The following is a 24,191-nucleotide window of genomic DNA, read 5'->3' as shown; positions in this document are numbered from 1 at the left end:
ATTCCAGTGAAATATATTTATGTTTGTGGTTGTAATGTGACAAAATATGGAAAAGTTCATGGGGTATGAATACTTTTGCAAACCACTGTATTACAATATCATTTTGTGGAAAGGACCAGTATCGTCTGAGTAATCAGTGCACTCAAAATTTGAGAAGCCAAGCTGAGGCTTAGAACGGGTTCACCATAAAAAAGGCAAATTCTTCACCATTTAAAGCGACTTCATCCTCAAAGATTTCATTGCAGTTGAATGAAAAACTGTATTGTAGAATTAAGATCAGATCGTTTTAACATCAAACTTTAACATGGATTGGGTCCATCTAACACTGTCTGTTTTGTGTTGAGCATGGATAGTTTCCAGTGTAAATAATTATCTGATGAAGAACTGGAGTCACACCAAAACTGATTTTACAGAACCCCCTAAGGGAGAGTAAATTTGCTCTTATCTGTTTAAAAAGACATTTTAAGAAATGCTGTACAGATTTTACTTTGCTTGTTGGGACAGATTTGATTTTTTTTTTTAAATGCTAGATTTTGGTTGACACACAAATGCAAAATGTCTTTGAAAGAATTTTTTTATTTCATTATTAGTTTTTTTTTAATGTAGCAACTATTTCCATTTGTCTTTTTTATGAATAAAAAATAGAAGACAACCCAAATCCCAAAACTAAAGTGCTGTCATTTGACAACCTGATCAGCAATTTCATATTTTCTTTAATAATTACTAAATCTTCATCCTTTAAATGGAGCTTTCACCAAGATTTGTCTCGTAAACACCCTTTACTCAAATTGCCTGTGACACGCCTACCCTGCAAATACAAAAAGTCTAAGAAAACATCTTTATACTTAAGAAAATTTGCATAGTACAGATTATTTTAACCATTTTGTCACATAACTGYCCTATTTTCTTTTAAATTTGGCTCAGCCAAAGTGAAACAGGAAGTGACATCAAAAGGGAACTCAGTAATAAAATAAACTCTGTTTTAGGTTTACTAAAACAAAATTGTTTAAACTTTAACTCTTCTTTGTCTTTCTTTGATAGTGACTCAAACTAATCTAAAGAAACATCAGATTCTTCTCTACAGTCTGTTTTGTTAGCTTTTGTAACAATGCTCTGTCTACATGCCGGCATACCCCTTTGACATCACTTCCTGTTTCTTTACATGCCAATCTCTCAACAACCGTTCATCTGAGCGACATGAAATTTGCTTTGCAACATGTTATCAATGTTAACTTTCCAAAAATGCATTCATGTTTATTACACAAATTTGATGTCACATGCACTTTAATAAATAGTTGTTTTGTTTTGTTTTGTTTTTAGCTGTTGAGTAAATAAATACTTTTGAGTGGTATTGGTTGCCGAACTTTGGGTAAGAAAATGCCCTCCTTTGTTAGCAAAAGTTCAGGAGCCAGATATTGGTCAAGCAAGGCTCTATTTGGTTGTGCTTCTGCAAGCTCACGCTGTGTTCATGCCGTCAGTGGCACTGTCATCATAACTCTTCAGTCTGCAGGTCAGGGAACATGGGAAGATGCTTCTTAATGCAAACATCTGCCAAAGTCAAAGTTTTGTTGCTTGGTTGTCCAATTTCTTGTTTCCCTTTAGCTTTGCCCTCAAATTAATATTTGATTATCCTTTTGTAAACTGCCCCTTTGTTGAAGTTTGACCTTTTGTTCTAAGAGCTTGTTTCTCTGACATATTTTATCTACAAAGGAGTGGGTTTATCAGAAGAGGAACAGATGCCATTAATGCCGGGCTTTGTTGTTCTGCCATTTAAGTCGTATATCATGTCTCCTGTTGCATTTGAATGTGACCCAAGTTTGAATGTCTGCTCGAGAATAACGCAGCTTGAAAATGGCAAGTGGGGAAAAACCTCCACACGAGTTCTGGATGAATTACTCAACGAGAACACGACTGTTAGCATTCTTTTTGCTGGAGTTTATGCATGGAAGAAACTGTGAACTTGCTCTGTCAAACTGAATGTCCTCACAAGGCACTGTGACGTGCTTGATGAACTTTTATGCATGTAAATAAATGTTCTTGACCTATTGTATCCATTTTTACTTTGTTTCAGACCATTAATTTTACTGGTGCAATTCTTTTATTTATTTATTTATTTATTTATTTATTTATTTATTTATTTTGCACAGTTATGGCCTATGTCTTGACAGGTTCATTTGATGTGTTTCTCCGTTATTTTACGTAACTTTAAAACTATTGTAGGAGTGGCACCTCTGTTTCTTTGGCTTCTTTTGTACCACTGAATTTAAAACGTGAGCAAGACCAGATAATATTCTTTAAAAAAAACATTTAGTGAAAAACAAAATTAACATGGTAAAACTCTGTCAAAAAACTCTGTTGTTTCCTGCATGTCTGACTCTTCAACTAGCTTATGCACAAAAAAAAAATCCAGCTAAATAATTGAACTACGGTGTGCAGGAAGCCCAAAATACAAAACATGCATTAGAATTTCACATATTTATATTCTATGTCTTTTACATAAGTGTTTGTAAATTTACAGGAAATTATATTTTTAACAACAAAAATATATAATTTTTCTTTTTAAAACATTTTTACTAGTAACAATAAACTGCCCATAGCTCTTACAACTATCAATACACATAAAAAAACAGACCTTTCCACGGTTTTGGCATTGGAGTAGTTTTTAAAACACATTGATGCTTGTGGAGTTGCAGGAGTGAGGAGATAGATTTTATGTCTGGAATGCATTCTCACGGGGGACTTGTCCAGAAATAATGACAGCTCAAGAATGCTCTAAATTCTGCCAGAGCATGTAAATAACATCGCCGCCCCGAGGCTTGTGACAGTACAGATGCAGCAGCCTTAACCTGGTGCCTCTACTCAAGTAAGCACTTGCTTCAGTGGCCACACGTGTCATCTCTTTGTCTCAGGGAGACACGGCAAGTTTGTGCGGTGTGAGACGAATGTTTTGAGGCCATAGTCAGTCATCCTGCGAGCCTCCTGAATTAGGTTCCAGAGTTCAAAACAAGATCCTAAAACCTGATAGCTTAAATCCTGTGACCCATATACAGAGTTCTCTCCTTTCTGTTCCCCCCTTCATGGTGTTTTTTCTTTCTGCTTGTTTTTCACCCTTTCTCCCTCAACCTTACATTCCACCACTTTGCTGGTCACACGGGCCAGATGGGTTCGATTGCGTCACACCTCCCCTCCTTCCTCCTCCATCCCTACCTTCCTTTCTTCCTCCCTTTTCCTCTCCACTCTCCTGTCCTTCCCTGCTCTCCTCCGCGCACATCTGTCTTTCGAGTCCATTTATAAACTTCGCGTACCATCATCGATATGAGCTGCCGACCTCGGTCAAAACGACCTGAGCAGATCCGGACGAGTCAGAAAAGTACAGGCAGGCTGAATATAGACGGCACTGACAAATAACACGCTCGCATCCCCCCTTCACAAACATAGACATACACCCACGTAACATCTGCTGTGAGACACTGAACGCAGTCAACTGACAGAGCCGTATTAGTGTAGCTAAAAAGCTGTGTTTCCTCTAATCTTTGTCAGCATGTTTAGGGCTCTTTTTTGTGATTTTTTTCGTTTCATTTTTGCAAAAACCAATGAGGGGCCAGCGATGCGCTTGCCTAATTCTTCCCCTTTATTTTTTTTTACTCAAAGGCGGCGTGTTTGGTTGCTTCATTTGCAAAGTGAGATTAATCATCTGTCTCCCTGAGTGAACTGTTAATCTAAACAGGCGGTCATTAATGTCATCTTAATGTTTGCTTATGATCTACTGCGAGGTTGGTCTCCGGCAGGCGGCGTGTTGATATCAGGAGAAATCTTTCATAGCAGGCGTTTGGATAGAGACAGGGGAGGCGGCTTTATGGTTTAAGAGGTTAGGTGTAATTTAAAATCATTTGACTTTGCAAATCCTGCAGAAGCAGCCAGACTCTTTCAACGTAAATAAAGTGAAGGACTTCTTGTCATTATGAGACAATTAAAATCATCTATTTTGCACCAGAGCCCAATAAATTGTCATAGCCATAATTATTTTCAATACGTGCAAATGGACTGCATTTATATTGCACTTATTTTTCTCTTGTTGACATCTTAAATTTCTTTTGAATGCACTCCAGATTTTTCATTGGCAGGGAATCGTAAATCACTTGTCTATTCCATACGACCAGTTTGTATCTTTATCAAAACATTTTACACTTTGGAGATTATCGCATCATGGAAAATTGTGAGGTCCGGTATCTTGTCCAAGAAAGTTTAAAAGCTAAAATGGATGGCCTGTGTGTCAACCACATTTTTTCCACTAGAAGAAAAATAATACCTTTAAAAACATGATACAGGCCAATCGCTTGTCAGATTAGTGTTGGATTGGCCAAGAGCACAACCAGTTTAACTAAAATATTTCATATTTTTACTGTAAGGTTTGTAACTTTTCATCTGGTACAAAATCTCGTATTTAATTTAATTTCTGCAAAACAAATTGCATTCCTCTAAGCTTAGCTTAGCTTTGTGCTTATTGATAATTAATGGACTACACTGTGTTTTCTACTAAAATAAACACATAGTAAATGAATTTACTAGTCAGCATTCTTCATAACCAGTGTTAATGGTTTGATTCCAAGTCCTCTTATGTCCTCAAAACATTAAAATATTTTACAGGCAGCTATTACAAACACCTATTTTTCTTGGAGCTCTCAATTAATTTTCCGTTTAAATGTAGGTCTTATACCACTGTTTCTTGTTCTTCTGCTTCTGCAAAGCCTCCAACCTCCCACAACTTCAAAAGTTCACATTTCCTCCCCAAAAAAAGTCTGGTTGATGAATATTAGAAAAAGCTCAACAGGAGCTTTAACTTCAGTTACATAAATATCAGCTAGTGTTGTTTTTTAAAGATATTTAACCATTTTTCACATTTTCACTCAGATTCTGTTTTATCCTCTTAATTTCTACAGTAAAGAAAAATAAAATTGGCACAAATGCGATAACATAAGTGAAGCACACGGAATAATGATTCACATAAACACCTACAAATCAGGAGTGAGACTCTGATCCAGTAGGACTTTCCTGTTAACAGAGTTATGTGTTATAGCTGCTGTGTGGGCATTGGCTCTGAGCTCAGCTCTGTCCTGGCGTCCGGCCCACCACAGTGGGAGTAGAACTGTTTTGGTTCTGTCTCTTGTAATTACAGTAACCCCTCGCTTCTCGCTCTTCAAAAGCAAACTATAAAGTGATAATAGACACAACTGAATTGTGTCAGACTCCAGGGAGAGAAATGAGAAGCTAATCTAATAACGGGCCCGAGCCGTACATCTGGCCCTCAGGCTTTACTGGGAGATGGAGCGATGGTGAAAGTTTGGTTTTGTGGCTGGTCATTTATTTTGAAGATTGCTTCTGTTGAGGTCATGCACCATTGTTTGGTTTGTCTTACTGTAGGTTTTGCACAGTGCAGCGCGGTGACGCGGTATTGCTTTTAGCTGAGGACTTGGTGTTCCTCTTGAAGTGGCTGTTTTTGCAAGCAGCGGCTGATCTACTCTTCAGACCCCTCTAATGAAAAATAACAACTCACTCTCCAAATACGTCTCGACACAAAATACAGGAGGGACCGGAGCGTTGGTCCAGTGGTGGGCGTTTTCTGTTTAAAAAGTTACGGCTCGGTACGTGATTGATATCTCCTCGAACCTGTTTGCTGACTTTTCCTCTTTCTGTCGAGCATTTCTGGGCACCTTCTTTTTGCTGGAACCTCTTGAAGCATAGATGCAGAGCAAAATAAATGTGCACCATCTGAGACTGCAGGTTCCAGCTGCAGTGAGGATATTTTGTTTCGATTCAATTCAATTTATTTGTGTAGCGCCAAGTCACAACATACGTTGTCTCGGGGCACTGTACGTGAAAAAATAACAATCTAAAGAAGAAACCAGCAGATTGTGTTGAATCACTTCATCACAGTGTCCCATCCTGAGCAAACTGTGGAGAGGAAAAACTCCCTGCTAATCAGGAAGAAACCTCCAGCAGAACCAGGCTCAGGACAGGCGGCCATCTGCCTCGACCGGCTGGTTGAGGGACGGGAAAGAGACACAGAAAAACACAGAAGAACTGGTCCAGGTGCACCTTCTTCTGGAAAAGAGACAAAAAGAAAAACGTTATTGATAGAAATAATTATAATAAACATGTAGAGAAGATAGACTAAAGACAACAGCAGGGTGAGGAAATGTGATCAGTTTGTGCTCCAGCAGTCTAAGTCTATAGCAGCAGAAATGAAGAATAATTCAGGAAACCTAAGTCTAATTATAGGGTTTATCAAAAAGGGAAGTCTTCAGTCTAATCTTAAAAGCAGACAGAGTGTCAGCTTCACGGACAGAAACTGGAAGTTGGTTCCACAAGAGAGGAGCCTGATAACTTAAAGCTCTGCCTCCCATTCTACTTTTAGAAACTCCAGGAACCACAAGTAAACCTGCAGTCTGAGAGCGAAGTGCTCTGTTAGGAAAGTATGGAACAATAAGATGTTTAATATATGATGGAGCTTGGTTGTTAAGAGCTTTGTATGTTAGGAGTAATATTTTAAATTCTATTCTGAATTTGACAGGGAGCCAGTGGAGAGAAGCTAAAACTGGAGAAATATGATCTCTCCTTCCAACTCTCATTAGAACTCCTACAGACTCTTTCTGATTTCCATCAATTTAAAATGTGTGCTATTTTGTTTATTTCAGCTGTGAAACTTGTGTTTTAATCGACTAATGAGGCAAAATGGTTTTAAAAACTGCATTTAAAAACCATGCATTGTAGATGTTAGAGACTCTGCTGCTTCCCTCTGCAGGGGTCACTASAGCAAGCAAACTCACATGAAAGATTTGGTATTTGTTTTACGTCGGATGCAACCCAGGCTTAACTTGCAGACCACAGCACTGACCACTGATCAAAAATATTGTCACAGACAAATCAGGCTTCAAATATTTTTATATTAGATTTTAAAAGTTGTCCTGACTTGATGTTTTTGTTTTTTTTAGCGGCTGGCTGCAGGAGTGAACCAGTTTGCCTACACCTGCATCCAGGACCATCCCATCTGGACCAGTCAGCAGTTCTGGGAAGCAACTTTCTACAGTGAAGTTCAGAGTCAGATCCGAGCCCTTTACCTCAACACTCCAGAACAAAACAGGGGCGTCATCACCAGGTTAAAGGTAAAGAAATTAAAAAAGGGACTGGTTTGGTACCAAAATAAAGTCTTTTATACTTAACCGTCCTAATGCAKATTAGAGTAGAAAGGATCGAACCACGAGTTTCTTGATGGAGTTGAATATAACTGTGCAGGATGCGGGCCCCCCGCCTGCTGGAGGTYGCGAGGAGCAGCGGACCGCCATGGCCTTGGCGGCCGAGCAGCTCCGCTCGTGGCCCAGTCTGAGCAAGGAGAAGCAACAGGAGCTGGTGAAGAACGAGGAAAACACCGTGTTCAGCCAGGCCATCCACTACGCCAACCTCATGGTTTACCTGCTGGTTCCTTTGGACACCAGCAAGAACAAGCTCCTGCGCAGCGCACCTGCTGCAGACTGGGAAAGTGGCAGCAACAGCATCGTAACAAACAGGTCAGTGGCTTGATCTACGCTGCTTTAAAAGTGGCGCTTTTTTTTCAACCGTAACGTCACGAGCTTGTTCAAAATAAGTTAAGGTAAAACAATCAGCTGTGTTTGGAAGAAAGCTTTAGTTATGGTTTTGTGATCCACGAGGCTGTGAGCCTCTTTATAATAAGGTGATGATAAGCACGTGGGTGGACGTGGCATAACTCCAGTCAACATGATACTTTTCTTTCAAGCCAAACTGAATGCAGCTTACTTTTCTGTTTCCGTCCCAAATCCATCTCGCAGGCTCACATTGCTGCTTCACAAAACAGTGTGACTCATTTTTATCCGTTCAGACATTTAAAACTCTGTTTTGTCTTRCTTTCTTTCTAACTGGGCTACACCCAGTGATTTTCCTCTGCTTTGCAATAACTGTGGAGAGAATTAAACATGGAAAATAATAATAATGTCTGTGGGGTTATACTGGAAGAAATTCAACCAAAAAGGTATTGATCTAAATTTTCAGACATTGCTCCTAACACAAATTTTCTAATTTTTGTTATAGTATGTTTGTTTTGTTGTTATATTTGGCCACAGGAGATTGTTAGGATTTTGTTTTGTTTATTTCTAATGAGATTACGAAAAATGTTTCAGACGAGAGTTTATTTTTGTAGCAATTTTTGGGGTGTTTTGTTCACAGTTTTCTCTCCCAGATGTGTTTGCGCTTCATAGAGAACATTCTGATTTCATCACTTTGTATTTTGTCTACCCAAGAAACGGCTGCATCACCACTTCACGGAAAACATTCCTCTTAGATAATCTAATCCGAGCGCCTGAACTAGCCATCAACACTTTGCTTGTGTTCGACCGAAAACTGCTCTCGCATTCTCCGCTCTTTAATCAGCGTGCACGCTTAAAGCCCTGTYTCTGTCAGCACACAGTTCTCCTCCCTGGACACGGGAGGTTTGACCTTTCTCAGTTTCACCCGTGTCATCGTGCATGCCTGCAGCATCGCTGGCAGCGTGGCGGAGAGCTTCGACACGGAGAGCGGCTTCGAGGAGTCAGAGAGCAGCGACGTGGCCAACTCTGTCGTCAGGTTCGTCGCCCGCTTCGTCGACAAGGTGTGCACGGAGAGCGGGGTAACCCAGGAGCACATCAAGAGCCTGCACAGCATGATCCCAGGTACGGCATTCGCGCCCAGTCCCTGCCCAGACTCCCTCTGATTTACACRGACATCCACATGGATGTTTGTATTCTGAGCTGGAGCCAACATCCACAGGASCCGATGAGCTTATAAACCCCTGACTTGTCAAATGGCCTGGGGAAGTGTGTACATGCTGTACATAATATTGTGTTTATGTGTTAACCGATCCTAACCTCTGACCCACAGGAATCGTAGCCATGCAGATGGAAGCTTTAGAGGCCGTTCACAGGGAGAGCAGGAGGTTGCCTCCCATTCAGAAGGTGAGAGAACTCCTGCATCTTTACACTATTTTATCCAATCAAAAAGCTTAGATGGTAATAAAAACACTTTATTTAAAAAAAGGGAGAGAGTTCTAAAGAAATGACAGAAAACTGTGCCAATGCATGTGATGTTTGTTTCATCAGAGCCTCAGGAAATCATGTGAAAATTGTGAAAACATTGACAAATATGACCTAATGCCCAGTGAGAGTATAACTTTTATTGCCTTATTCTTTAGTAAAGTTCTATATTTTTCTATTTTTATTTTTTTATTTCAAACTTTATTAATTTCTTAAAAAGCAACATTCCATGTACAATAAAAAAGAAATAAAATACAATGAAATGAAAGGCAGCGGAGAGAAGAAAAAAAATCTTAGAATATCTGCCCGTTTTTCCTCAAGTATAAATTCAAACAATAGTAATCTTCAATTAACAAAACAAAACAAAACTCTTCCTAGAACAACGATTTATATGAATGCACATTATACTATTTCATATCTCTTCAACAATCCAAGCTTTATCGTTCTCTTAAACATGTACAGTGATGTGGCACTTTTAACATCCTCTTCCAGATTATTCCACAATCTGACTCCTTGGATTGAGGTGCAYCGTTCTTTCAAACTGGTTCTAAATTTAGGTTTCATGAGCGTCTCTGTCCCCTTAAGATTATAACAGCTCTCTCTATTTGTAAAGTTTTTCTGGATGTTTAAAGGTAATGTATTTTTGTGAGCCTTARACATAACTAACAAAATGTTATAATCAAACAAATTGTGAAATTTCAACAGTTTCAATTTACAAAATAATATATTAGATGGATAATAGTAGTGTTTTCGAGTAATAACTCTTATTGCTCTTTTAAAACTATAATAAATATCATTATGTATATGTATTGTAATTTTAATGAAGGTTTTATGTTTTTTTTTTTTTTTGTCAAATGGCTAAATTTAGTCTCGTTATTTGTGTCAGTTTCAACAAATTTTTTTAATCATAATTGCACAGTTGATTTTTGATTCTTGCTGTCTTACACGTCAGCCAGCTCTTGGCAAAGCCAGCATGTTCTTGAATTCTGGGCTGTTAGCTGCAAGCAGTATGCCAAAAAAAAGTGCAACTCTTGACAGTGCACTCATGGCTAAACAGAGCGGTAGAAGTAATGGCTGCAGTAACACTACGGAGTTCTAATAAGTGCATAAGTAAGAGTTTGCAGAGGTAATAATGTGTGCCGGGACCGTCTGCCCCGTCTCACTTTTCATTCAAGGACAGATTCGGAGGCTGTAATTACCTCCGAGCCAGACCTCAGCTCCCTCAGGTCGGCTGTGGCCTCAGCAGGAAAAAAAAAAGCTGCAAACGATCTGATGTCCCTCTTCATTTGTTRCTGCGACAGAGGAACGAACGGGTGGTTCTGAAGCGGAAGCAATGAACTGTTAGTCGCGTCTCGTACGGTCGGAAAAATTAGCCGTAAAGTGTCAGCTGCTTCGTTAATCATGACAACACGCAAGTGCAGTTGACTGATTCTTGTTTGAGGCGTGAGCGTCTCGCTACATCTACTGTAACAGTTTTCTCTGCTCGTTTGGAAAAYCAAACACCATTAGCTTGTTCTTGGAAAGCGGTGCACTTCTGTCATTTCCCTTTGYCTGACTGGATGAGCCCAAACTTGCGACGTGCGTTCATTCTAAAAGGAATGTGAAGAAACGGTCATAAAACTGATGATTGAAGATTTTCAGTCTGATTGTTGGCAGATATAGCCGGAGCCGTGGGCTGAAAAATCACCACGGTTTTCATTTAAAAGCGAGATAAAACAGACTGAATAAAGGAGGTCGATTTTGTAATACGCAGCATTTGCACTGAGAGTAAAACTTTTGATTGTGATTATTGAGGTCTGCAGAGATTCAGCTTCACTTATCCTACATGTGAAAAATGCATCATGTCAGGGTCCAGATGTTTAGAGCATAATGTGAAAACCGATAGTTCCTCGGCTAAACAATCAAGACAAACAGAATTGTTTTTGCTCAAAATGAAGGTTACAAATTTTGCTTCYATAGCCGAGATGGAGATTTGTTCTGCGCAGAGGGGTTGGAGAGTGTTTTTCTTGGACGCTGATTTTAAAAAGCTTACGTGACGGTTGGTGCGTTTGCAGGGTTTGTGCTTTCGTCGATGATGCACTTAKGGTTTAAACTCCTCCAACGAGGCCGTGCGGTGCTCTGATTTGACATTAAAGTGATAAATTCGTTTCCTGCATCTGARTCTGTGACGCAAATGATTCTGTCAAGTTTGCTTCTAAAACGCCTCAATTTGAGGTGGGACGTGCTCGAAGACAGGTAGTGTTTTTTGTGTCTGTCCTGACTCGTAACTTGAGGCTTTCTCTTCCCTTCGTCAGCCAAAAATTCTGCGCCCGGCGCTGCTTCCAGGAGAGGAGTTYGTGTCAGAGGGGCTGAGGGTACTCRTGGATCCCGATGGCAGAGAGGAGGCCACAGGGGGGCTTCTCGGGGGGCCTCACATCCTGCCAGCAGAGGGAGCTCTCTTTCTTACCACATATCGCATCATCTTTAAAGGCATCCCCCATGATCCACTGGGTAAATACTGATGCTTCCAAGTCTTATGGAAATGTAAAGATACTTACATAAATTGACAAATTTTTACAAGTATTTTTTTTGCATTCACATATACAAGCTTAAATTTATTTATGTTATAATGTAATTAGTTGAATGATGTCATACGCCGTCATGTCAGTGAAGTGATCTGTGTTCCTGTCTCGGTGCAGTGGGGGAGCAGGTCGTTATCAGAGCTTTCCCTGCGGCAACGTTGACCAAAGAGAAGAAGATCAGCATCCAGAACCAGCTGCAGCAGAACATGCAGGAAGGTCTGCAGCTCCGCTCGGCATCGTTCCAGGTAAACAGTGCAACCCGTATGACGCAATACATCAGTTTGTCCCCTTGGGTATTTCATATGCATTTACTGCTTTACTGCTTGCATGAGTATGAAGGTTTGCACTGCAGTGTTTCTACAAACAAACCACTTGAATGGCCTCTAAGTGTGAACTCAAAAGGACCGAATTCCTTTAAATCTTTTTAATTAAAATGTCCAAAATAACAGCCAAGATGAGACAAGGAGGATAAAAAAAAACTATCTTTAAATTACAAAAAGTCAAAGAAAATATCTTTATATTTAGGGAAATTAACATAATACACATAATTTTACCCATTTTGTCCTATAACTGGCATATTTTCTTTAGACGTTGGCTCAGCCAAAGTGAAACAGGAAGTGACATCAAAGGGGAACTCTAAAAAAGAAAACTGGTCTTTTTTTATTGAAACAATATTAATTGAACTCTGACTCTTCATCTCTGATAGTGACTTAAATTAATCTAAAGAAACATCACATGCACACGCAGACATTCCCTGACGTCACTTCCTGTCACTTCCCATGCGAATATCTCAACAACTGTTCATCTCATTGACGTTAATTTGTTTTTGCAATGTTCTATCAATGTTATCTTTTCAAAAATGCATTCATATTTTTTTTACAAAAATTTGATGTCACAGACGCTTTAAAATCAAATAGAAAAACTGTTTTCATCAAAGTTCTTTAGATCTACTGTAAAACCTTTAACATTCAGGTTGCTGTTTGTTTTAGTGAATGATTTCTGTTTTCCACAGTTGATAAAAGTGGCTTTTGATGAGGAGGTTAGCTCCGAGACGGTGGAGATCTTCAGGAAGCACCTCCAGCGAATTCGCTATCCTCAGTCCATCTTCAGCTCCTTTGCATTTGCAGCAGGACAAACAGTTCCTCAGCTAATCCTGCCTAAACCAAAAGAAAGAAACACTGGCTTCAGGTTTGTAATGCAGCTTTACCAGAACAGGCCTGGGACTCGCTTTGTTTTTSTAAACGACTTAAAACCTTATAAATAAAAACACTCTCACTGCAGCTTCTCTGCTGTGTTCTGCCTCCTCACAGAACATTGTCAAAAACAATTGTCAAAGGAGCCAAGAGGGCTGGAAAGATCACCATGGGCCGAAGCAGCCAGAGCTCACTGAAGAAGATCGATAGAGGCAGTCGGATGACCTGGCATGAAGACGATGACATTTCAAGTGAGAGAAGTGAAACATTAATGCATCATGTGGAGAGATCGAAACAGACCAGAGAGAAGATTTACAAAAATTATTGAGGGGATTTTTTTGTGTGTGTGTCTGATTTAGTATCCGATGAGGGCGAACCACCACCCAGCAGCACTCTGAGAGCTTCAGAGAAGTCCACTATGGAGCAGCTGGTGGAGCAGTCCTGCTTTCGTGACTACCAGCGTCTGGGCCTGGGCACCATCACTGTCAGCTCGTCCCGATCCAAATCAGGCGATCAGTTCAGGATCACGGCAGTAAACAGGCTGTACTCCCTCTGCCGCAGGTACAACTGTCACTGAACACCCGCTGAGGCTTATTTCACCTCTCAGTCAGTCCAGAACCCTTCTGCTCTGTGATGACGTCACCAGTAGAACTTGCATTTCCTGTGAAAATGCAGTGTAAATGCTTAAAGCTGGAAGATCTTAGCTGATTAGCTGAACAAGCTAGAACTAACCTAAACATAGCTTTAAAAGAAAGTAACTGAAATAGCTGAAATTAGTACTAAGAAATAGTTTGCTGAATTAAGCAGTAAGAAGCTAAAATTATCACAAAAAAATCTAATTTGATAAAAGGTAGCTAAAAATAAAAAAAGTAGCTGAAGTTAGAAGAAAGCAGCTGAAAGAAGGACACAAAAGTTGAAATTATCAGAAGAATAGCAGAAAAGATCACAGTGATGAAATGAAAAAGCAAAAAAACAGCTCAAATCAGCAAAGTATAAGCCGAATGAGGCTTGAAATTAGAACAAGAAGTTTAAAAACAACAGAACTAAAACAAAATGTAAAAAGACCAGTAAAGATTTAAAAATATCTTAAAGAGCTTTAAGAGTGTTGAAAGCAGCTCCTTTAATTTTCTAAATGAAAAACACTGCAGAAAAAGTTCAATATCCTAAAAAGCATAAATTGCTAAATTAACAATAATCATATCCGGAATATCCTGAWGGAGCCGAATGTTTTGATATGAACTGTTGAAATAGATACGTGCCGGAAAAAAAATCTCTCATAACGCTTGTTTTACACTGAGAACCCTGTAAATCATACTTGTTGAGTTGATTTATTCTCCTTGTTCCTGTTTAGTAAATTCTTCGTGGTGAACTTTCTGTTTCTTTACGTTTTGTGAGGTTTTCCTTCACCGTCTCCTTTCAGCTACCCAGGGCTGCTGGTGGTTCCTCAGGGCGTGCAAGATGGCAGTTTGCACAAAGTGGCTCGCTGCTACAGACACAACCGTCTGCCTGTCGTGTGCTGGAAGCATCCCCGCACCAAAGCCGTGCTGCTGCGCTCGGGGGGCTTCCACGGCAAGAGCGTGGTGGGACTGTTCAAGTCTCAGAACCCTTCCTCGACAGGTGCGTCTCCGGAGCTGCAGGCAAAGACGTGTCGCCTAACAGCAGAAAGTCCTACTTTTTGTTTTGTTGTGTTTTTCCCTTCAGTGCCAGCCTCATCCTCAGATTCATCCAGTAGTCTTGAACAGGAGAAGTACCTGCTAGCCATCCTCAACTCCATCCCTGTTCACTTCAAAATGAACGGGAACAACACGCTGACCAACCGCTCCCTCGTCGGCCTCTCCCCAGGTACACATTTTTGTTTTGTTTTTTTAACATAAAATTAGGGTTTTTGAGCAAACTGGTAACATCCTGCTCCGTGTTCTTTACCATTTCTTCACGTTCTGCAGAAGGCCGTCACTCCTTCTTTCATTCAAATCACTTCAGTTTATTCCGTTCATTTAGTTATTAAAAAATGCAGCTTTTGTTGTTTTAAAGTGGACATGTCTTGCTTTTAAATCCTTCTTTTTCACATTTAAATCCTTCAGTTGGCCTCTATATGAAGTGAGAACTGCAATGCTTTGGTCTAATCTCCTCCTTACTGTAACTCCACAAGCCCCTCTTTTACCTCTCTTCTGAGGGGTGTCTCAACTCGTTTCGAGGCTGTCTCTTTAAATGCAAACGAGGCGCTTTACACTCTACCCCCCTCCAGCTTCCAGATCTATCCATTCTAGTTTGATAAAGGGGTTTACGACTGAATAGCGYCGCAGAAACATTTTATTTACAATTTAATTAAAAGATGGGAGAATTAAGACTAGTCCAGAACTTATTTGGCAGTTCTGTTGCTAAAACTGTGACGTATTAATTCAGAAAATGTAATAAAGAATAGAGAACACTGAACGGGTTGAAAAATATGACCCAAACAGAATATAAAGATATTTACGCAGCACCAGGAGAGATTAATATCAACTTTTCTGCACTCCTAGAGACTCAAGTACACAATAAAAAGCATTTAACGGCTATAAAATGTAGATTTTTCATGATATGTCCCGTTTAATGTTTCCCTGTTTTGTCTAATTCAACTAAAACATCAATGGTGGATTTTTATCGGTGGGCCGTTCAGGACAGTAGCTGTAAATGTGTAAATGGAAGATGGCCAATAATGTTATCAGTTAACTCTGATGGCTGGTGGTCAAAGTGAGGGGCATGAGAAAAGGGCTGCTTAAACCAAACAGAGCTAAACTCTTTGTTCTCTCGACGTGAACTTCTCCGGACGCCTCTCACACCTTTCCTTTTTCACCAAGACGAGCCGAGCCAAGTCAGGGGTTTCCATGTCATCTCCAAGTTCCCATATTCACTGATACTTTCTAAATTTAGCGTTTGTGGAGGTAAGCCATGATACGCCAACAGAGGCTTCATATTTAAATTAAAATCTATAAAATATTGTTGGTAATCTTCATCAGTCCTCATATTGTTCATGTCAGCTGATTAAACTGACTGATTCTGTGAAAGTATTCTGGCAGCTGCAGGGTTAACTATTAAACTCACTAAGAGAAATCTCTGTGAACATTTGGGCATTAGTTTGTGATTTACCCAGAGCTGCCTCCGCTGCTGGCTTTTCCCCTTCATGACCTGAATTTGCTTTTGGAGGGCGGGTCGGCCCTCGGCCGTGTCGTGGGAAAAATATTGTTTGTTTTCAAAAGGACAAGAGGCTACTCAAAGTTCATATCTGCCGATAAAGCGGGGAGAAAAAAAAGTGCACGGTTGCACTCCTCAGCATTATTTCAGCTTTCTGCTCCAGTTCTTTCTTTTTTTTCTGTTGTCAGGTGATTGTTTTCTTTCTTTTTGTGTGTTTGCGCTGGTCAGTGGTTACTTTTCACCTATTTATCTTTGTGTGTGTTTATGAAAAAACATGGTTGGAGAAACGCCCTATCCATTAGATGTGAGAGGAAATTTGTACAATAAAAGGTTATGCCAGGATCAAAATATGCCCAAGGGTCTCGGCTCGGTCCTTCGTCTCAACGTTTAACCCGGCCCTGTCTGTGTCCTGAATATGCTGAGCTGAAATACACACAAGTTCTCACTTGACCCTCGGTTTTCAGATCTTAACGAACAAAACGAACCGCTGTGACCGTAAGCTGAGATGAATAAATGTAGTGAGAGCATTCCATATGTGTAACGGTGATGCTGGTTTTAACATTCTGTGCCGATCTTTCGCCTTCAGGCAGTGAAAGAAAGACATCCAGGATATCAAAGATGGCTCCCGTCCATCTAGACATCCCATTCTCCAGCAGCTTCACCCGAGGAGGTGAGTGTGTTTCACCGTTTCCTACGATGCCAAACTTGTCGAGCGAGTTTCCTGCTGATAGGTGAAACACGAAACACTGAAGCTGTCACTCCGAAACACGTAATTATCATCGGATTCTTTGAAAAGAACAAAACTGTTAGTTTTATACTCCAAAATGTCTTTTTAGCAACAAAAAAAGCAATGTTTTTATGGAGAAAAAAATTTATTTCCACATGTGGGGGAAGAACCGCAGTTGGTGTRGACACTAAATGCCTCAGGCTGTTATTTACAGTGTTTGTTTTTCATGGGTTATCTCTTTTTTCCTATAATGCTCATAAGAATGAAGCGATAAGTGAATTTTTATTTTCCTCGAAGAAAKTGGGATCATCTTGTTTTTGTTGTGCCCTGCTGTTTTCCTGTCACATTAACGCTGCTGAAATATTATTCTCCAGATGAAAACTTAATGTTCCGTTAAGTTGATACATCATCGTGACTCTTTGTTTTGGAATGTGAACTCTTGGAAAAGAGATCCAGGAACTTTGTTCAGTGTTTTTTTTTTTTTTTTTCTTTTCTGCTTTGGAGTCTGTTCATGTCTGAGCTGTTAGTCACCGTTTCGGATGAAGGTCAAAGGCTAAAGCGTTGCTCAGACTGACTCAGCGTATTTTTAGTAAACTAAAAAAGGATGACACATCAGCTCTTTTTTTTTTCCCAAAGAAACACAAATGTTTTTTAATGCACAGAACTCTGAAGTGTGGGTTGTCAGTAATTCCTGGAACGTTGCTGTTTTTGTGAGGTTGGAGGTTATAATTTTTTTGACATTCACAAATAATTAGCATGAGATAACTACAGTAAAAACTGAAAGAGAGACATCACTAGTTACTCAAAACAGTTTGGTTATGAAAATAATCTGCTAAAAGACAAAGTTGACCACAATGATCTGTTAGATCTCAGATTGTGCGATGTTGACAACTCTCAGCCACTCCAAATGTTAAATATCTGTAAAATTAGCTGAGTTAAAAGCATTTTTGTAGTTGTTAAGTTTGATTAACTGTGGGAGCTATTTTAAATTGGGTTAACTTCAAATGTCAACAAGTTGGAGCTGGTTGCTTTCTGAATATATCATTTAATCCATCAACAGGTTCCTAAAATAGTTTGCTGTCAGACAAACATTATAATTTAATTTTATTTTCCTTAATAATTTTATTTAATTTTTTTCAAAGGTTGTAACAAAACAAACAAATAAAGACTCAGATTAGGGCTGCACAATATATCGAAAATGTATCGTCGTCACAATAACAGCCACACTGCATAAGCTGCAATAAATGGTTGGCTCAAAAGTTTGCATTTATGAGTTTTGTCACTCAGSTTGAGGTATTTCACCAATCAAATGGAGCCCTTCACATATTTGGCCAATTGGATGGATCTCTTCATATTTTCAAAAATTCATGCTGGAATGGAAATGATTTAGCCTGGCCCTTGCCTTCCTACGRAGTTCCGCTTAATTCTAGTTTCCCTTTTCTGCTCCGTCTGGGATTTCTCCCATAGACGAGGATTTCTTCAGGAGAATTTCATTCAGGCCAATCAGAAAACAGAAGGAGTGGTTTTGAACAACAACATTGATTTTCTGCGCAGTCTGCTCGTTAGTTTAGCAATGGCAGTAGAGGGAAGTGAGTGAATGAAGCCAGTCCATGTTGATAAGACTTTCAAATTAAATAAAATTTGCTCTCATTTACAGTCGTCTCGTTCGGCTCGGTACTTTTCTCCTCTCAGTAGGGTTGTTTACAGCACACACAATTTCCAGTTAGCTTCTTAGCTTAGCCTCCTTCTCAGTAAAGCTGGCGCACATGCGTTGTGGGTAAATCAGGTCCAGTCGTTTTAAACTTAAACAGAGGCCACGCCTCCAGGAAGCAATCGCTTCTCAATAGCTGAGAGTACAGACCCTCGTACGAAGCAAAGCGAGGGACAAGGGGCTGGTTTTTACCAGGCTTAGTTTTTTTTTTTTTTAGTTTGGCTGACATCCAGCAAGACATCAACACTACATGCTCATGTATTTGTTTGTTTATCACAAGTCATATCGTCCTGCAACAGCACTGTTATCGCACATCGCAGGTTTTACTACCATGCAGCCCTAGCTCAGAAACACCAACAAACCAGCTCAACAACATTATTACAAATAAATGCATAATAAATGTATAAATAAATAAGACAGTGGCTGAAGGAAAAATCTTTGGGATCAGAGTCCAGTTAGCTTAACTTAGGCTAAAGTGTCCTAGAAAAATGTTCTATATACTCTGAAAAGTGTCTTCAGAGCCGTTTGAAAAAACTATATTTGCAATAAAAATTGAGTAATAATTTAGCAGAAAGTTGATGGGTGTTGCATTTTTATACCGTTTATTGCTTCAGGGTTGTGTTTCCATTTTGTTTGCTGGGACAGTTTTACATTCCTGTAAATAAAACCTAGAGCACCTGTAAAAACAAGCTGTCCCTTTAAAATCACATTAACTTCCTCCCAAAGGGAAACATGTTCATCTGCCATCATAATCATGAGTAATAAATCCATGCATGCCGCTGTGWGACAATCATTCTGTTGATCATAGAACTTATCATACTGCTGCCGTCATATCATGTGGATCAGTTCATTTGATTTGCATGACTGTTTCATGTGTTTTTTTTAGTCATGACCATTATTTTTCTGATTTTAATTTTCCCCTCATCCTCTCTTCTGCACCAAACAACCAACCAGTGCTTGAGTACAAAGATAAACTGTTCACTCACTCACACCCAAAACCTGCAAGTAAGGAGAAAGTCCTCAATCAAGGTACAGTGAAACTGTCCTCCGCCGGTCTTCCTAAAGGCGCTGTCTAACACGTCCACGAAGTCCCGGCGTTTCTGCTTCCTCTAACACACACGAATGCTCACTAACCAGATTAAGCAGCGTAGCTCACCATGCTTCAAACCACTTACAGAGACTTTGTGGAAGGTTGTATTAATCATGGCTGACTTTGTGGGCGTCCCCTCTGGGAGCTGTGGTTTTTCACAGCCCAGAGTGGGCTCTAATGTGGTCATTCCCATTGTTGTTGTGTTGGCTCAGCAGTGCTGTGGTCAGCTAAGGGCCGCGTCCAGAGCGTGGAGAAAAGGAAGCCATTTGTCACGACACACACACACAAAAGTTATGATCCAGCAGCGTAGTCAAAGAGAACGGTTCTTGTAGGACTGTAAATACAAGCCCAAGTCCAAAAAGAGTTGGGAGGTTGTATAAAACGTGAATAAAAACAGAGTTTGCAAATCTCATAAATCCATATTTTATTTGCAATGAAGCAGAGTAAACTCATCAAATGTAAAAACTAAGAAAATTGTACCATTGCTTTTGGGAAATATGAGGTAAATCTTGAATTTTATGGCAGTGACACGTCTCAAAAATGTTGGGACGGAAGCAACAAAAGGCTGTAAAAGTTATTGATGTGAATAGTAAAACAGCTAGAGGAGCATTTTTTAACTAATTAGMTTAATTGGTAACAAGAGGACTGGGTATGCAAAGAACGTTTCTGGGAGAGAAGTAAAGAGGGTTCACCAGTCTGTGGAAAACCTTGTCTAAAAATATCAGAACTATTTCAAAATAATGAAAACTGTGAACACTTTGAATATCCCACCACTTACTGTTCATAAATTCACCAAAAGATTGCAAGAATTTGAAGAGATTTTGGCGCTACTAGGCAAAAAGTAAATTTTGTATGCCTGTGATGTTTGGGCCSTCAGGGGCCACTACATTAAAACAAGTCTGATTCTGYCGCATGGGCTCAGGGACACTTCCACAAATCATTGTCTGTAAACACAGTTCACCATGTCATCACACTGCTTACAGCTCTATCATGGAACCAGAGTTGTAAAGTAACTACCGGTAAGTGCAAATACTTTGTTACTGTACATTTTCACACAATTATCTGTACTTTCTACTCCATACATTTAAAAAAAGGCAAGAAGTAGAAAGTCATTACTCCTATTTTATTCCGGCTCGTTATTGTTAAAAAAAATTCTATCCCGATAAACTGTGCCTTTGAATTTAATTGTGGTTGAATGAGAAGTATAAATATATACCATTATGACACATATTAGTTTGTACACAATCAATCACAGCTGCACACCTTTAAAAATGTATTTGGAAAATCTAACTGCTCATTTTTACTCAGTACTTTTACTTTTAATACTTAAGTACATTTTATGTCAGAAATTTACTTTTGATAAGTACAAAATAAATCAGGTACTTTAAAGGGACAATATCATGTAAAATCACCTTTTTTGAGTTTTATATCATGTTATAATGTTATACTCTCATAGAAACATGCCCAAAGCCTTACTTTGACTCATTCATGCCTGRTTGAGAAATCCTGCAGCGTTTTTAGGCAGCCGTACTGAGGAGCAAAACGACAGGTGGGGACCAGAAACGCCTTTTGGGACCAGAAACACCTCTGGGTTGTGTCCTTTTGGGACAAGCTCCTCCTCTGGGTTGTGTCCTTTTGGGACAAGCTCCTCCTCTGGGTTGTGTCCTTTTGGGACAAGCTCCTCCTCTGGGATGCGTCTTTAAGCTGAGCTTCCTCATGACGAAATGCCCCCCGCCCACTCCACGACTCTGGCAGGCTAGGTGCTGACATGGGCGTGACCGAAGTGGTTGGATTTTCTTAAAGAYACAGAGACCTATTTCAAGACGCTTAGAAACTGTCAAGATGGGAAGTAAATTGWTTTGGGGATTTTTACAAACATATAGCTCTTTCATAAGCTGAAAATGTGACATAGTTACTTTATTTTAGTATAAAAATTGAAATATAGGCTTGGAAAGCACATAATATTGCCCCTTTAAGACTTTTACTCAAGTAATATTCTCAGAGGAGACTTTAACTTTTACCAAAGTAATTTTATGATAAGATACTTGTACTTTTACTCAAGTATCACTTTGTGGTACTTCATACAACACTGCATGGAACCATCCAGAAATTCCATTGTCTTTGTTGTTAAAATGGGCTGAGACAAAGAGAAAAACTGTTCTGTGGTCAGACATTTCCAAATTAGAGATTTTGTTGTGAGGAAACGACCAGTCCTCCATGCTAAAAACAAAAGGGTCCGGCTGCCTCTCTGATTGTATGGGGGTACATTAGTGCCTCTGACGTGAGCAGCAGTTTTTTTTTTTTTAAAAAGTCAGTGCAGAACAGTATTTACAAGTTTTAGAACAACATCTGCTCCCTTCCAGCAAAACAGACCCCAGACTGTTGAGAAACCAGAATCCGACAACAATCCCCTCCAAAAACTCCAGCAGCTGGTCGTCTCAGTTTTTGTTTACAGATTGTTGTTAAAAGAAGAGGGGACGATTGGTAAACATGGCCCTGGCCCAACTTTCTGAGATCTGTTGCTGCCATAAAACTCAGTTACCTTGTTTTTTCCAAAAAAAATTTTTTTTTTCCATTGTGAAAAAAAATGCAGTTTTATGAGAAATGTAAGTCATTGCAATCTGTTTTACTTTACATTAAAAGACAAACATTAAAACTTTTTTAGCATTAGTTGTGATGTAATGTTTATCTGTGACTCACGTCAGCTGTTGTGTTAATCTTATCAGGTGAGGCTTCAGGTGTAAACTGTGATCTTGTCTGTGAGCGTTGTTGCAAACAGCTTTGAAAACTCAGTTTCTCTACAAAATGTTTGGACATCCTGCGGGGAATTTCACCCAGCTGATTGGTTTATAAAGCTGACATTTATTTCAGTTTGATGTTCACATAACTTGAGAAATATTACTGTGAAAAATCACTTTCTTGCTGATGGTGAGTCACACTTTTTGGAAGTTGCTGCATGCTGGCTTCGTTGACTTGCTAAAAAAAAATCAAAAAAAAAAAAAAACAGCAACTTCTGCTTCTAATATCACCGTGCACCAGATTCACACAGGCTGTGTTGGTTGACGGACGACATGAAGGTGTTTACACGAACCCCACTGACCCTCCGTGCATGTGAAAGCAGTCTGCATGTGGAGCGTAGCTCGTTATTCSCTCTTTGTTTGTTTGACATCTTTTGTTTAGCCTTCAAACGCGACAGCTCCTGTCCCCGTGTGTCTAACGCTTGTTTGTAAATGTGTGTTGTCAGGCATGTGGGCCAGCCTGCGCTCCAGCAGCCGCCTCAGCCAGCACCAACCGGCTGACGTGGGCGCCAGGTTAGCGGGGAAGGATCTGGCGCCCCCTGCAGGGAGCAGCAGTCTGCAGGCTCAGCTCCTGAAACATCAGGCCGCCCTTTACGTCTTTGGTGAAAAGTCACATCTAAGGGTGAGAAGGAAGAGTTTAGTCCAACCATTTTACCTGGAATTCTTTTTTGTTTTAATTCTACAATATTTTTGAAACTCCATAAATTAAATTTTGATACATAGTTACAGTTTTGGAGGTCATTGATGTATTTACTTCTTTACAGCACTTAATCAATTTTATCAGGATCTATAAATATTTATTTTAGATCGTAGCTTTTTTTATTACATTTAAAACATAAAATGATACTTTCACTTCTTTACTTCAAAATTTAACATCTAGTTACACATTACAAATTTAAATATGACTGAAAAGCTTCATAAAAGAAGTTGTTTATGCACTCAAAAAATAAAGTGTTGAATTTACTTTACCAAGTTTGAGCAGTTTACATATTAAAAAAAAACTCTGCACAGTGGTTGCTTTAAAAAAGTAACTCCTCCTAGATTTTTTTTTACTATAATAAATGCAGAAGATAAGAATAGTCATAAAAGTTGAATTTATTTGTSTTGTCATTGATCCCTTTATTTCTGAACAATGTTTTTGTAGTTCAACCACTTCAGTGTTACAAACGCAGAAAAATAAATACAGTATATAGAGACTTATAACTTTTTATTTACAGTTCATATATTAGCTTTTGTATTAAAAAGAAATCTATTTCATCTGTTACCAAACTGATTTATCTCTTTGGTTGATAGGAAAATTGGGCTTTTGTTTGCAGGATTTGGTCAGTTTCGCAAAAACTCACAATAGCGAAGATTAACATCATCTACGGGAATATTCTGCTTTTCGTTTCTTTCAAAGCTCTTCAAACACCAACGGGAAGCTGTTGCATAAGTACTTTCAAGTGCCTTCATGTTGCTGTGAGAGCAAAGCCCAGAAAATGTAGTTTTTTTTTAACTTTCTAAAAGGATTTCATCATCAACTGTTTATAGAAGTGCTAGACTAAAATACAAGAACCCGGAAGATGAAGCCAGAAGAATTCCAGTATCATTTTAAGCCCCGCCCCCTCATTGTAAACAAACAAGACAATGGGCCTCATGCAAGAACCGTTCGTACGCACAGATTTGTTCTTAAGTTGTGTGTACGAGTGATTTAGGAGAATTTGTGGCATTCACCAATGTTTTCGTATTCTAAGATTTTTTTCAGATACGAACAAAATTCAGGAGTGGTCCAGACCTGTCGTATATTTTACGTGAAGTCAGTCTGTATGGCAAGCCGTTGGGGTCATAAATCGGGCGTGTTTTTACGTGCAAATCCTAACG

At 39.4% G+C, this 24,191-nt stretch overlaps 1 protein-coding gene across 2 annotated transcripts in view; it reads left to right on the top strand.

The window, feature by feature from the left end:
- sbf2 (SET binding factor 2) overlaps positions 1-24,191 on the top strand; it is a 121,238-nt gene that overhangs the window by 79,731 nt on the left and 17,316 nt on the right. The window contains exons 18-31 of one of the 2 annotated variants that reach the window (XM_014026848.1): positions 6,993-7,163; positions 7,294-7,565; positions 8,548-8,720; positions 8,929-9,002; positions 11,375-11,570; positions 11,759-11,886; positions 12,654-12,829; positions 12,952-13,085; positions 13,194-13,395; positions 14,255-14,451; positions 14,536-14,676; positions 16,592-16,675; positions 19,398-19,472; positions 22,778-22,953. In XM_014026848.1, the coding sequence (XP_013882302.1) occupies positions 6,993-7,163; positions 7,294-7,565; positions 8,548-8,720; positions 8,929-9,002; positions 11,375-11,570; positions 11,759-11,886; positions 12,654-12,829; positions 12,952-13,085; positions 13,194-13,395; positions 14,255-14,451; positions 14,536-14,676; positions 16,592-16,675; positions 19,398-19,472; positions 22,778-22,953 (2,199 nt within the window). The remainder of the gene's footprint in view (positions 1-6,992; positions 7,164-7,293; positions 7,566-8,547; positions 8,721-8,928; positions 9,003-11,374; positions 11,571-11,758; positions 11,887-12,653; positions 12,830-12,951; positions 13,086-13,193; positions 13,396-14,254; positions 14,452-14,535; positions 14,677-16,591; positions 16,676-19,397; positions 19,473-22,777; positions 22,954-24,191) is intronic. The other variant, XM_014026856.1, reaches the window with a different exon arrangement.

The sequence above is a fragment of the Austrofundulus limnaeus genome, unplaced genomic scaffold, assembly GCF_001266775.1.
Source record: "Austrofundulus limnaeus strain Quisiro unplaced genomic scaffold, Austrofundulus_limnaeus-1.0 Scaffold5, whole genome shotgun sequence".
Taxonomy (NCBI): Eukaryota; Metazoa; Chordata; class Actinopteri; order Cyprinodontiformes; family Rivulidae; genus Austrofundulus; species Austrofundulus limnaeus.
The sequence above is the reverse complement of the archived record's forward strand: the minus strand, read 5'-3'. Positions and strand labels throughout refer to the sequence as shown.